The sequence below is a fragment of the Falco biarmicus genome, chromosome 2 (assembly GCF_023638135.1).
Source record: "Falco biarmicus isolate bFalBia1 chromosome 2, bFalBia1.pri, whole genome shotgun sequence".
In the NCBI taxonomy this organism is placed as follows: Eukaryota; Metazoa; Chordata; class Aves; order Falconiformes; family Falconidae; genus Falco; species Falco biarmicus.
In genome coordinates, this window is record NC_079289.1 from 96,248,745 (window position 1) to 96,262,815 (window position 14,071).

Genomic DNA, 14,071 nt, shown 5'->3' on the forward strand with positions numbered 1-14,071 from the left:
CATTAAATTTGCTTCTTTGTCATAATTTCCAAGGCACATTGCTTCTTTGAATGTGTGAGGCTGCTGCAAATGTCTTTTAGATCGTGACATTTATTGGCATAAGGCACAAATCTGAGCATGAGCCTCTTTTGTCAGTTACTTTTTTCTAAGCAATTTGAGTTTTGTTTCTGGAATTTTTCCCATCTCTTCTAGGAAATATATGATTAAATGTCTGTTATATAGTCGATACCATGAAGCTTCTCTCATCTGTTAGGCAGAAACATAATCTCAACTCAGCTGGAGGAAAAATTGGAGCAATTATCTGGAGGGGGAGGGGAAAGGAAATAGGTTTTGCTTGTAGACAGCTTTATAACATCTGTATCTCAGTCTTTCTGTTTGTTTTGTTTTGTTTTCAATTCACAAAAAGTCATAGGAAGCAAATTCTGGACACTGCTGCAAAATCATTTTTGGTTGTTTAAAGACGGGAAGGCACTTTCCTCTAACTGTGTAACCCTCAAACTGCTGCATCCTTTGCTTTCTGTTTGTGATGGAAATGCTGTTTCTAGCTCACTTCTAAAGATCTGCTGCAGGCTGAATCTCAGCATAAAGTTTCCAGACAAAAGTTGGTTTTGTGTGTCTCAAAAGGTGGGTTTTATAGCCATGTTATATAATCATCTGCAAAAAAAGTGCTATATTGAAAAATCCTTTATTTCACTGGCACAGATACTGAACACTTGAACATATCAGACACATTTTAAATCAGTGTAACAACAGTAGTGCAAAAGTGGTGAAGAGGAGATGGCAGCACAGGGAAAATCCTGCTGTTGCCTCTTTTTGTGTGGCTGATCAAAAAGAAATGAGCCAAATGGGGAAATTATAAATACTGAAAATTTGCAATTCTGGTAAGACTTCAGCTACAAGATAGCTTCTTCAAATTTTGCAACAAAACATCTCCATCAATTTTTATATAGGATACGTATAGCATTTCTATAACCTGAGGGACAGCAAAATCAAAACTCAACTGTTAGCGTGATTCCTTGAGGAGACTCAAACAATAAAGAGGCTTTGCCTGTGACAACAAAAAACAGTGACTACTCTGTTTCCACTAAGTGTCATGCTACTCACTCCTTGAGATTTGAGATAATTTCAGTCAAAGCCCAAGTAAATTGAGAAATTCTCATTAGGAGAATTTAAGTGGAAAGCTTGTAAGTCCTGGTGTCTGAACCACAGCAAATGGCCTTTGTAGTCACACAAAAGTGACCACTAGTAGTTTGGAATAAGGAATCTACTTTGTTGGGGTTTTTTTACATAGTAGGAAAGGGGCAAAGGGTTAAATAAGTGTTTGCCATCACTGTGATATGTGTGGGGCAGATAAATTGGAAAATTAACTCCAGTGAAAGTTGCTTTTTCCTCTGCTACGTTATCTTCCTTTTTTGTGAAGTTATTTCTTCAGCAGCTGAATTTATTTGCTATATTTAAGTGCTAGAAGTAACTGACATTTTTTGATTTGTGAAATAGACAGGAAAATATGACTTGAAGGAAATGGGGAGTTCTTACTCTCGATAAAAGACTAATTAACAAACTTCACGATGTGCATAAAACCCTAAGAAGGAGTTTACAGCATTTTTTTCCAAAGGCAGTTTCTAATGAGAGAGGATACAAAAGAGACTTTCTTTATTGACATTATTTAGATGAAATATATGGCATGATCTACCTTTGATTTCCAATTACTTTCATTTTACATTTAATCCCACTTTCACAAAAGCTGATTTCATTCAGGGAAAATCTCAGGTAAGCATTAGTCAGAGTCTAAATTTTATATAGCATTAAAGAGAAGAGAAACTTCAGAAATAAAAACTGACAAAACGTGCTGCATGGCATATGGCAATACAGACTATTCATTCAAGGATGGCCCAATTTGCATGCCCAGTAAGCCCTAGCCCAGTAGTCAAATACTGTTGGTCTAAAGAATTATTTAATTGCTTTCACAAATTACTAATTAAATGTAGAATTTAGCATATATATGTATATGTGTGTGTATATATATAACTGCAGCACCTATGCACACATTTTATGTACAGATTAGGCATGTGCTGGAATGTGTTATTGCACCTACAACTGGTTTGTAACTTGTGGAAATTGGAGTCATGATTATGATAACAGGCCACACAGATTGTATATAAGCTAATAGTAGTGCTTGCCATTGCCTGTTAAGGTGGCCAGTTCCCATTTGCTCCATCTCTCCCTCCGTCTCACATCCATGCACATGTACATGCTTACACTCTCTCTAGACTGACATTCCTGCAAGACTTTACCCTTAGACCAGAAAATGGAGTTGAGTTCACTGTTAATCACCAGTTAACTAGGGCAGCAGGTAATATTTTGTGCCTGCCATCAGATAATATAACTTGTCAGTCAAAATGTTCTTACTTTTTGGAACCGTCTGTCTTTAAGACATTTACCTTTAGGGGAAAAAAAATACTCCTGAGTACCTCCTTTTTCTGCCTAATGTAAATAGCTAAACAGCAATTAGAACAGCAAGGAGACCAAAGCTATTGGTCCTCTAGTGAGGATGTTAAACACTAGGCACTAGGCTAAAGACCCCAGATCCTGGATGAGAGTTTTAAGTACTGAACTGTTGGTTACAAGGGCACTGTCTTCATCTTCATCAAAGGGCAGGCAGTCCTTTGAACTTCAGTGATTATTTAACTGTTTTTGCTTTTCTATCCTAAATGAAACACACCAAGTGGTTTGTTTTCCTGTCAGCAGGAAAAACAAAATAAAACCAATAAATATTATTAAATTCAAAAAGTGTTTTCATTATTTAGGTTCAAAGAAGAGACTACCATAAAGGACAAAAATAATGACTGAAAAGAAATTATTAATATGACCCTTTTACTGCATCTTAAAAAACCACATTGCTCTTAGGTCTTGGTTTCACAGACAAACAGCTTAATCTGATCTTAAATCTCATTGCTGCCAAAAGCCTCCCCACCTCTGCTTCTCCCTCCCCTTTGTGTTTCTCTACCTGCTTCCCACACGCATATCAGCCAGGTGAGCTCAGCCCAGCCATTTCCCCAGGTGGCTGCAGCAGCTTCTGCAGATGGAAGGAAAATTGGGAATACCTTTTTTCTTTTTGGCAGTGTGATCCCAGAGCAGTTTAACCCAGTTGTGAAACTGTGGTTTGTCTCGCAACAAATGTCGTTTCTCCAGTGAGCTCTCCTATCTTGAGAAATGTCAGCCATAGTTCCAACATGATGCTACATTTGTGTTTTATAGAAACAGTTTTTATAGAAACAGTTCACTGAAGCAAGCCTACTCAATGGGCTTTACAGCTGTCAGCACAAGCATCTCTGGAGAATCTCCTTGTGAGAACTTTCTCGATCATCTGAGTTTAAGATTTTTAAATGTTTTTAATGGAATTCTTATAAATAGAATTTGTTTTCCATGAAACTTCCGTGTTTATTTTGTTTTGTGATTAGATAGTAAATGTAAATGTCACTAGACTACTGACAGGTATCTTGCTGATCAGTTTCTCAACAATGTCCTTCACAGCACAGTGGGACAAAAAAAATTAAAATAATATTTTAATAAGTAACATGAGTATTTCAAACTTCTAACAGGGTTTTCTTTTAGTCAAGATGGGGGCAGATAGTCTTATCAGCCTGACCCAAAGCGATTTAGCTATCCTGGCCTAATCGATTCTTCATTCACAAAATTCCTAAGTAGCCAGAGTAAGTTGCTGTATTTTTCACTGACCTTTGTTTAACCTGTGCTGAGACTGCCTCCAAACACAGGTCTCCTGGTAAGAGATAGATGTGGAATGCAAACAAAAACAAAGCCTCTGGCACACTTGAAATGGAAGATGACCATTCCTTTTTCTCTTGTGCCAATTCAGAATAAAGGAGTTGTAGATGATCCATTTAGATGGCAAGTTGATTAATATCACATATTTCCAAAGGCACAGTTTGTCATAATAGATAAAATCAGTTTTACACGTAGACTAGATAAAGTCTGAAGAAGCTTTATTTCAAGAGTTGCTTTTCCTCTACAGAAGACTGAATTAAATAACCTGTAATATCAATCACAGATATGAAATGAAAGAAGTTTGAATCTATGGCTCTTATTCCACCTAACCATCCATAAAAAGAAAGGGAAGACGTGTTTTAATAAATTCACATTAATTATTATACTTTGTATTTCCATCTAATAGATAACTGAAAAATGGATGATGTTAAAATATGACTTCAATGTATTGTGACTCTGTGAAGAAAAGTTGAATTCATTTTACAACATGGAGTAATTAAAAAATAAATAGGCCTCTCTCTTTAGATGAGCATAATTCTTTAATTCATCTAGAGACTCTAATCCAAGAAAATGTGTTCTGCATCTACATGACAATGAAGAAAGTTTTCCTATAGTAAGCAGGTACTAGCTATTATATGTCACCATTTTAGATTCCCCACCTCCCCACCCCACTCCACCCCAGTTTCTGGGTTTCATGTAATAAGGAATTCAGGCTCAAAATCTAAAGTAAAATATGTGGAAATGATGTTGCAGTTGTTAAGTGGAATTATTGTAGTTTGCTTTTCTGAAGTGTTTGTTTATTTGTATGTAGTAATTCTATAACCATCAACTCAAACACATAAAGAAAAGCTGATACCTTTTCTTTCTCTATATGGCCACAACTGCAAGGAGATTATTTTTTGAGGCATTGAGACCATTTTTAATTAGTAAAGCTGAAACTCATGTTCATACCTCGCTTTCCAGAGATCAGACTTTCTACAACATACTTTCTTCCATTTTGCATAGCCAGCAGAGCACTAGTGAATAAAAATTACTCTGCTTTTGATGGATTTATCCCAGACAGTATAGTCTTAAAAAAGCAAGCCACCTCTGATTTAGGGTGTCTTATTTTGCTTGTCATTTAGAGATTATTTGCTGATTATATATAACACACACATGTGCATTTCCACTTTTGGACAAAATTACCTTACCCACAAAGAATCTCAGAGGGAGAGTTTTGCTCCTGCAAGTGAAATTCTGACATAAAAAATCCTTTGATTTCAGTATATTAGTTGAGGAAGTTTCCATGGGTATGAATCTAGCCCTCTGACACTCTGTTTGCCTTTGAATTAACCATAGAAGCTCCCCTGTAACCTTGAACCTCTAGCCATGTTGTAGTTCTGTGATTTCCCAAACATCTGCTGGGGACTTTGAAACCACCACATTCATTTTCTTATGACCTAAGCTGCAATTTAACTCAGGTCTCCGAAGATGAAAGCCAAGGAAGCCTCTGCAGAGACTAGAACACTTTCCAAAGCAGTTCTCAGCTTGTGGAGCTGGGAACAGCTGGTCTGCTCCCCCCTTTGGGCTGGGGGGGCTTGTTGTTTCCAGCTCCCTGTCAGACAACTGAGGAACCCCCATTTTTCTTTTTTTTTTTTTTTTACCCTACACCCACTCCCTGAGGCAAAGGCCAGCGATACCTATCCATCCATCTGGAAAACCTGGAAAGAACCCCAAAATATTTTTTTTTTTTCCTGTAAACTGTCTGTTTGAGGTCTTTGGATGTTACAGAAATCAAAATAAACTTCCCACAAAAGCAGCAGAACTAGAATCAGTCCTTGCTTGCCTTCTTGTAGTAGAAAATGTCATCATTTTGGCTAAATCATAAGAAGGCATCCTAGTCAGTTTTAAAACTGTTTTGTGGTGTGAAGGAGAAGTTTATAACAATGTTACCAACAAAACACAATGCTTTAGGTTCAAAACAGTTCTGGATGTGTAACGTTAAGGAATTTGTTGATGCCAAAACTATGTGTATTGATGTCAGTGAGATTTTCTACAGAGAGGTGTCCCTAAGTCCAGCATAAACTCTCAGGCAATAGGTGTCTCAGATTAAGGAGTCGACACTCATCTGGGATGGAGGAAGCCCAGATTTAAGTCTGCTCTCCGCATGATTGAGAGCCTCCCACAACCAAAGTGAGCAACGCAGTCTCCAGACTTTTTAAATGCAGCTCGCAGTCTCTTTTAATGAACTCCTTGGAAACAGGGCTTGTTTTTAATGTGGAAAAATGTAGAACATAAAACCTCAAATATTTTCACCAGACAGAACTCGCATTCCTTGGCCAGCCCCAGCTGGAAGTTATTGTCAAGGTTGTTGTTCATCAAAGGACTCCGGCAGAAGACAGAGCCTTATTCTGGTATTTCTGTAGCACCTGTACAGCGGAGCCCTGCTCCATGCCTGTGGCTCTTTGGTCTGATATATGACTCCTCAGAAGCATGCAAGTAAATAATATTCAATAGTAATCTCACAAATAGTCCCTTTAGGGCCACAGCTAATATGGTGCACTTAAAGTTAGGCATGTGCTCAATTATGAAGTTATTACTGAATCAGAGGCTTTGTAGGCTGAAAATTTGATTAAGGAGTATTTCAACTTGAGAAAAGCCCTCAAATTAATATTTTTTTCATTCAAAGCTCAGACATATCAAATAATTTTTGAATATTCTTTTTACTTTTAAAAAGCTTGTGCAAGCTATAAAGTTGGAAATGTCTTCAAATGAAGTTTATAAAAGAGTATACTTTTCAGATTTCAAAGAAAAAGAGAAGCCTGCAGTCAGTAAGAAATCTAAGCATTTTTTCCAAGCATTTTGGCTTTCTTAGTCTAGAGTTTTTTAAGTTAAGATTTAATTAATATGTTATTATTCAAACCAACCAGAGTATTAAATGAAACAATATTGACTTAACTTTCCTGTAACTCTATGTTTCATGACAGTTGCCCCAAAGATTAATTAGATCTGCTCGACAAACCAAATCCATGATGTAAGTGGTGATAGAAGTAACACTTTGAGTGGAAGCTACTCAAAAATCCTGTGAAGTGTTACCGTAATTAAGTGCCAAAGTCAGCTCTGGCATGAGCAGACCTCCGTATCACACGGGAGGAGTTGTGCCCATGCGCCGTGGGTGTGATCATTGCCCCGACAGAGGCCATTTGGGATTCCCCACGCTTGTTGGCATGTCAGTCCACCAGTGAGACTGGAGTCAGGGCTGGGGAAACTTGCACTGGGTGGGTTGCTGAAAACAGCTCTGCCAAGTTCCGTGCCAAAGTACAGAGCGTGAAGGGAGGGTGTGATGCAGCCGGGGTGGTAGGATGAGAAGAAGAAGGAGAATAGGAGGGACAATGATGGTTGACTGGTTCTTCTAGGCTCTGTGAGCAGTCAGTGGAGAGACACTGGCACTGCCAGAGGCTTTGGGTGAGCTGCTTTGTGGTCTCTCTCATGGACTGCGGTGAGAAGCCAGGCAGAGCAAACAGCTGGCTAACATAAGGAGATAAATAGGCACCTACAACTGCGTGGTGGAGGTACTTTCTACACCCTCACCTATTACATGCAGATCTCCCCAGCACTTTCAGTACCATCTGATCCCTTCCAGTTTTCTCTTTATAAACCTGATATCTTAATTAATAATTAAACCTATAAAATATGCAATCAAACTTTAATTTTATGAAGGTTTGAGAAGGATATTCCAAAACTTTAATGAAAGCAGGCCTTTGTAAACAAGTCCCCTCTTTGCCCAGAGGACACAATGTATTTCACGTAAGAAGGTTATTGGCCCTGGTTCAAATTTAGATAAATAAGCATTTGCTTAATCTTAATGAGCTCCATAATGTGCTTACAGGTAAATGCATGTTTAAACACATTGTTGGAAGAAAAAAAAACCCAAGTCTGAGACAGATTAAGGGTTCATCAGACTGAAAAATAACCAAGGAGAGAAATATAATTACTTGTCACGTGGAACTGTTCCCTGTTGTTGTTCTCCCCTGGCTCTTACTAGCCTGATGGAAAAGGTGGTGTGGCTCTAGGAGCAATTAATTGGCCAGGGCTGAAGGCTACCTTACCCTATCAGCAAAGTGCAAATGGAAACATAGCTCCAAAATAACTCCTTTAAATTTTTCTTTATTCTAGGCATGATTAGAACTTTTTCCCTTTTTGTCTGACTGTTTATGCAGTGTAAGTTTATACGTGTAAGCTATACATGCTTCTACTGGTGGGGAAGTACATTTTTCTTGTCACACAGAATGTTGACTTTTCACTGAAAAAGTCAGTCTCCCCCAGAAACAAAACAATTTCAACTGAGAACCAAAACTTTTCTAAGTTTTCTTATTTTTTGACAAAAGCCAACATTTCCCATAGAAAGCTAATATCCTTTGTGAAGTTTTTTATTGCATTAAAAACAGTTTTGCTGGCTCATATATTTATACTGTAGAAAACTACATGAGCACAGCTGTTATTTTTTATCTGATTAATTTCTGAGGCAAAGTGGTAATAATAAAGACAGTCAATTACACATGACTTCATAATGTCACTTAGATCTTTGAGAATTTGAACCTTTCAGGAACCACTATATGGATAATGAAAATAATAAACAATATTTTCAAGTGTTAAATTCAACAGATCAAACATAGGAATCATTATGAAAGTAATCAAGATGAAGTGGAGAATGTATTGTGCCACTGTATGACTCCATAGTTTGCACCTTGAGTACTTAAGTACAGTTCTGTTCCCACATCAAAAAGGAGATGATAGACCTGGCAAAGTTTCAGAGAAGAGAAACAAGGATGATTGGATGGTGGTGGTACGGCTTTCATACAAGGAAAAACTGAATCACTTCAGATTCTTCAGTGTAGAAAGGTCACCCTGCTAGAGGACAAAACAGTGATCCGTGAAAGCACAAGCAGCGTGGTGATTCTGGATAGGTATCAGTAGTTCACTGTCCTTTCCAGTAAAAGAACTTGGGATGATTAAAGGCAGCTGGAAGGACATAGGTTCAAATCGCTCTAAAGGAGGCGGTTCACTTTACTGTGAGTTAGGCTGTGGTATTCATTGCTGTAGGGTGGTGGGGATACTTAAAGTGTGCAGGAGCTGAAGGAGAGAATAAATAAATCCACAGAAGGTAATTCTTCTGAGGATAAGTAATGATGTAGAAAAAAATGTGTCTGGTTCAAGAAGACTCTGAGGTCCAAATGGTTGGAGGATGAGAAAATATTCATTGGAATCATCATACATGTTGAGACTTCTTTCTAAGACGCTTTACTAGCAGATGCTGGCACCAGCAGCAGTGAGAGGCAGGATAACACAGTAGATGGAGTGTCTGACCCAGTACTTGTGCTCTTATGTGCAGTAGCATTCACTGCAGCGCTAGATACAGCTTGAAATTGTGATGTGTTAAGCACCTCCTGAAAAACCTTCACTTCTCACTGATATCCCCTATAACTGACATCACTCCGTAGTCACAAGACCACACTTTTCTCGCTTGAGTTAGAAATACCTGATGAATATCTATTTCTGAGTCCTACCTCCTACGAACAAGACATTCAGACTTGTTTCAGTATCACATAAAATCCAAGCCAGGGAGAAAAAAAAAGAATGCATAGGTTATATACAGAAAGCAGCAAAAAATGTCAAAACCATCATTTTAGAAACTGCAATGTTTAAATTAGAAAAAGGAAAACGAAAATGTCAAAGCAAGTTTTGCTAATCATAATGATTTGCTTTGTAGGTAAATGCATCCCGCCAAGAAACCAAGCTGATGGAAGAATGTGACCAGCTTATTGAAATAATCCAGCAAAGACGACAAATAATTGGAACAAAAATCAAGGAAGGAAAGGTAAAAGCTTTTCTTGTTTAGATCACAGTAGCAGAAACACATTGGAGTTGAATTATTGTTCTTAGTTTCTAGGTACATAATGTTTACTCTTTAACTGCTAAACTAACTAAGTCAAATATAAACTCTACTTGTGTGGGAAAAGCTCAGGGATGGAATAAAGTCACGAGCAGGTTAAATGGTTCATGTGGCTGTCAAGATATTCCAATTAACTTGAAATAAAAAGCCTGTAGGCAAGGGATGACTTAAACATATTTGAAACCACAGGGCCTGTACATTGTGTGACAGAACCTAAATTTCCTCATGCTCTTAACAAAATATAATTCCCTATAAAATGGAAAATCTCACCTTCTGCATTATTGTTTCAATTCAGTTTCTCTATGCAGAGAGACCAGCTGTGCTTCCGATGAAGTAGAAAACTTTCTATTAATTTGGATTTGTGCAACTTGAGTTGTTTTTAAAAAATCTATTGCTTGCAAAAATATTTTCTAATGTCCATCAGAGCATGGAAGATTTATAATACAATTGACTCTAAATTTATTTGAATATAGCTGATATCAGAATCTATCCCCATTCTTTGTTTTACTTTGTCCAGCCAGAAGTGGTATCAGTGGAGGTCCAGTAAAGATCTGGAGTGTTTTGCCTCATATGTTGTATATGTTGAAAGATTTCAGGGGGTCAAAATTTCCTGTGAAAAGCCACACGGAAGTCTGCTCAATGTAATTTATTTCAAGAGGGCCTGTGGCTAAGAGTCTTTCTGGAAGGCAGGGAACGGCAAATTTGTCTATAGGACTATAGTTATGGCTGCAGAGCTGGAAACACTCAGGTGCAAAGTTCTAGCTAAGTTTGTAAGGCTGCAGATTTAGACACTTAAGTCTGACAATATGGTGCAGCTCCATCCTTAATCTCACCTATCACTCAAAACCGATAAAATCCCACAGCATGTAGCAGGAAAAAAAATAAATATCAAATAAGATCATTTCAGTACAGACTTCGTTCCTGCCATGGGGGGGTTGGTGGGAGGTAAGCAAGATGAGACTTTTATTGTCAGTTTTCTTCTTGAAGAAGATATAAAAAAGAATCAAGTGAACAAAAACCCCAATTCACAAATTACACGTCTTATGATTGCTAAAAGCTCACAAGGTAACATTTATTTCTTTTCATTTTTTGTTTTGTAAATTAATAAGTAAACAAAGAGATGAGCTTCTTAATACTACAAGGAACCTTTCCTTGGTTACATACATCTACCTAATTGTAACCGGTAGATGCACAGTTAGGGAAAACACTATAGCATTAGTTAATCCTAGAAAATTATTAGTTCATTAGTATTATCAAAATCTTTATGCTTTCCCAGCCATTTTTCTTCCTTTATTGTTTCTATCTTTAGAAGAAATACTAATGTTATGAGACACTAATCATTTGGCCAGTATTTTCTTTTTGAAAGTTTTCCAAAAGATTTATTTTCCTAGCGGTTTCTGTTGTCAGGTAGGTGCACTAAGATCATTTATCTCTGCTTAGGATGCAATTACATCTGAAATTTAACTAAGCAACTTCTTAGCTTGTGTCTTAATTGCTGAGATTGGGAATGTTATCTTGATTATAAATTTGGATATTTCTGCCAATCCACTTGGCTATTAGTTTCCGCATTTTGCATGTAACTTGGTCTTACAGCCTTTCTAAACTCCAGAATTATTTCATTTCCTTCCTATTTCTTACTCCTGTTCAAACTATGATCCTGTTGTGATAACAATGGGAAGTACTCCCGGACCTTTCAGGAACTAGAAGTTTTGTTAGCCAACATTGTCTTGAAATGGACGATTAGCTGTGCCCCTCCCTAACCTTTCAGCTAACGATGACAGTCACATCTACTGTGTTTATCTCCAGCACATATGTTTGCAGCAATAATAATCAGCTCTCCAGCACTACTGTGCTTTTGCCGTTAAAAATATCTGACAAGAAAACATTATCTGACTAAAAGCACGTAATGAAAAGGGCATGCATGTATTGTTAGTAGAACTGAACAGTCTTCTTCTGTTGTTTTATTTTCAGATTATTTTCTATGAAACTCACCTCAGTAACAGGAAAAAACATAGTTTATAAGATGCCTTTAACACAGATCTCATCACTTCAGAGAAACAGTTATCTAAATAGCCCTTAGTTATCATGTAAGCAGAAAGTACCGGGAAATGACGGTTTTTCTGTTGGAAAATAGGCCAGCTGTGCTTGTTTTGGCTCTCCTCTGTTGTTTCCCATGTGGAAAATATTGAGGCAGAAAGGCTGTGCCTGTCCCCTTGTTAAAAATGTTACGTGGCTAGATGGATGCTCACCATCAAGCTAGTGTGAAAGAAGCTCTTGTCAGCGAAGCCATTCATCTTAACTCCCCCTTTGCATTTCCAGCCTTACCTCGGAAGCGCAAATGCCCTCATTATTTCTGACCTTAGAGATGTGACTGCTTTCTTATGTTTCCACTCAAGGTGGTGAGGCTGAGAAAACTGGCTCAGCAGATTGCAAACTGCAAACAGTGCATTGAGCGCTCAACGTCCCTCATCTCTCAGGCTGAACAGTCGCTGAAGGAGAATGATCACGCTCGCTTCCTGCAAACTGCTAAAAATATCACTGAAAGGTAAAGAATAAGTCCCTCTCAATAAACAGAAAAACCTCAGTTTACAGCAGACAGGTTGTCATAGTTGCCATGTTGTCTTGTCCTACCACAGATGTGGTCAGAGGTGGGGGGTTAATTAACACATTCCCCCAAAACGCTACTTTGTGCTGTACCAGAGTGGGAAGGACCTTACTGTAATGCTAAATCAAAACATCCCTTTGAAAACAGGAGCAGTTGAAAAAGGGTGCGAAATAAGAGTTAGAACAGTAGTGTCAAGTAAAAATGAAGGGGGCAGTATGGCTGCCAAGCAGATATCTGGTGCTAAACACACTAAAAAATCAAGGTTTTGGAGGATGAAATTCCTACTCCATGACAAATTAAGAGATTGAGGAAGAAATCAGGCAGTGAGTACATTCCTTAGAAGTTTGGAATTATCTTAATGGATTCATAGTCTTCACAAAATAGCAAGTGGCAAGGTAATGAAATGCATAACTTCTGGAACCTGCAACAGGCATCTCTGAAGTAGCCCACTGGCATAGTTGAGGATTCAACAGCCTGGGTGTCTGGAAGTTATGGCAGCTGCTGTGTTGGGTCCCTGGGTGCAGGGAATGTCTACTGCTTCTAGGATCCTAGATCCTCCTCAGTGTGCTAGATACATCAAGGATCCAAATACAAGCGAAAGCAAGCCTTTCCAGGAAACAGTGCTATTAGAAAATTTGGTCTCATTTTCAGTGCAAAACTGTAACCTTGAAACATCTCTGCTGAATTTCAGCAGTATTTTCTGATGAAAAAATATTCTGTTGGAATTATCAGCTGTTCAGACATCAGTCAGAGAAACGACAAAAAAAGGAGAATGTAACTGGACTATGAAGAAGAAAATTATAAAAGGTATGCTGATATATTCAGCTATTTTTTTTAATCTCTGGGTTCATATTGCATCTTCATATTGTCCAGCCAATTCTTACTGAATTTGAAGCATGAAATTCCTTGCTATTTTTTATTTTTTAAGTTTACTGGTTACTCTGGAGTTCTGTATACAGATTCTTTGAATATCAGGCTTCAACAAAGGTACTTAATCAACTTGTAAGTAAGCCAGCAACACTGGGTTGATTGTTGCAGAGTTGAAAATCTGTTGAGGAGGGCAAGGGCAAAGGAAGGCAAGGCAAGGATTTACACGTGAGCTGTCAGACCTTGGTTTGTGTTCTGTCACCAAGCTGCATTGTGGCATCCCAGCTGAAGCTGATAGTAAAACTACCACATGAATATCATCAGTAAAAAGCTGTAGGTGAGGGTCTGTCATTTTTTCAGTATTCAGTGGAACAAAGTAGCACAGAAACCTGTGGAGACACAAAGCTTTTTAACTGACTACCAGAGAATATTCTGAGAAGCTCTGTTTTGAACTTTAAACATGAACAGTTTCATCATAAATACAGTCACAGGAGAGACACTCCGAGAGCAGAAATGGGACCAGCTGACATATGTGCCCAATCAAATCTAATTCTTGGCTATCGCAGATTGCTGTCTGTAATGAGATGGCTGTGAATGCCCTGAAAATTAAAGAATCATTTCAAGCAGTGAATAAAACAGAATGGAAAAAAACACCAAGTGCTTGTAGACAACTTGCAAGTGGGAAAAGAGACTAAATATGATTAATAAATTATTCCCTACAAGTAAGTCTCTTAGTTCTCATGTGGTGAACAATATTTTCTTTGCTTCTAGGCTGCTCATGTAACAGTCTTATGAGGGCCCTGAGCTCCAGCATCTAAAACGGTCTCCTGAAATTATGCTCATTGCATTTCTTCATTCTTGTATTTCAAAGTAATTGCAAT

The 14,071-nt window shown here is 38.0% G+C and overlaps 1 protein-coding gene across 2 annotated transcripts in view; it reads left to right on the forward strand.

Annotated features, from left to right (window-relative positions):
* Positions 1-14,071, forward strand: part of MID1 (midline 1) — a 166,554-nt gene that overhangs the window by 116,184 nt on the left and 36,299 nt on the right. For both annotated transcript variants that reach the window (XM_056329371.1, XM_056329370.1), the window contains exons 4-5: positions 9,536-9,643; positions 12,115-12,263. In XM_056329371.1, the coding sequence (XP_056185346.1) occupies positions 9,536-9,643; positions 12,115-12,263 (257 nt within the window). The remainder of the gene's footprint in view (positions 1-9,535; positions 9,644-12,114; positions 12,264-14,071) is intronic.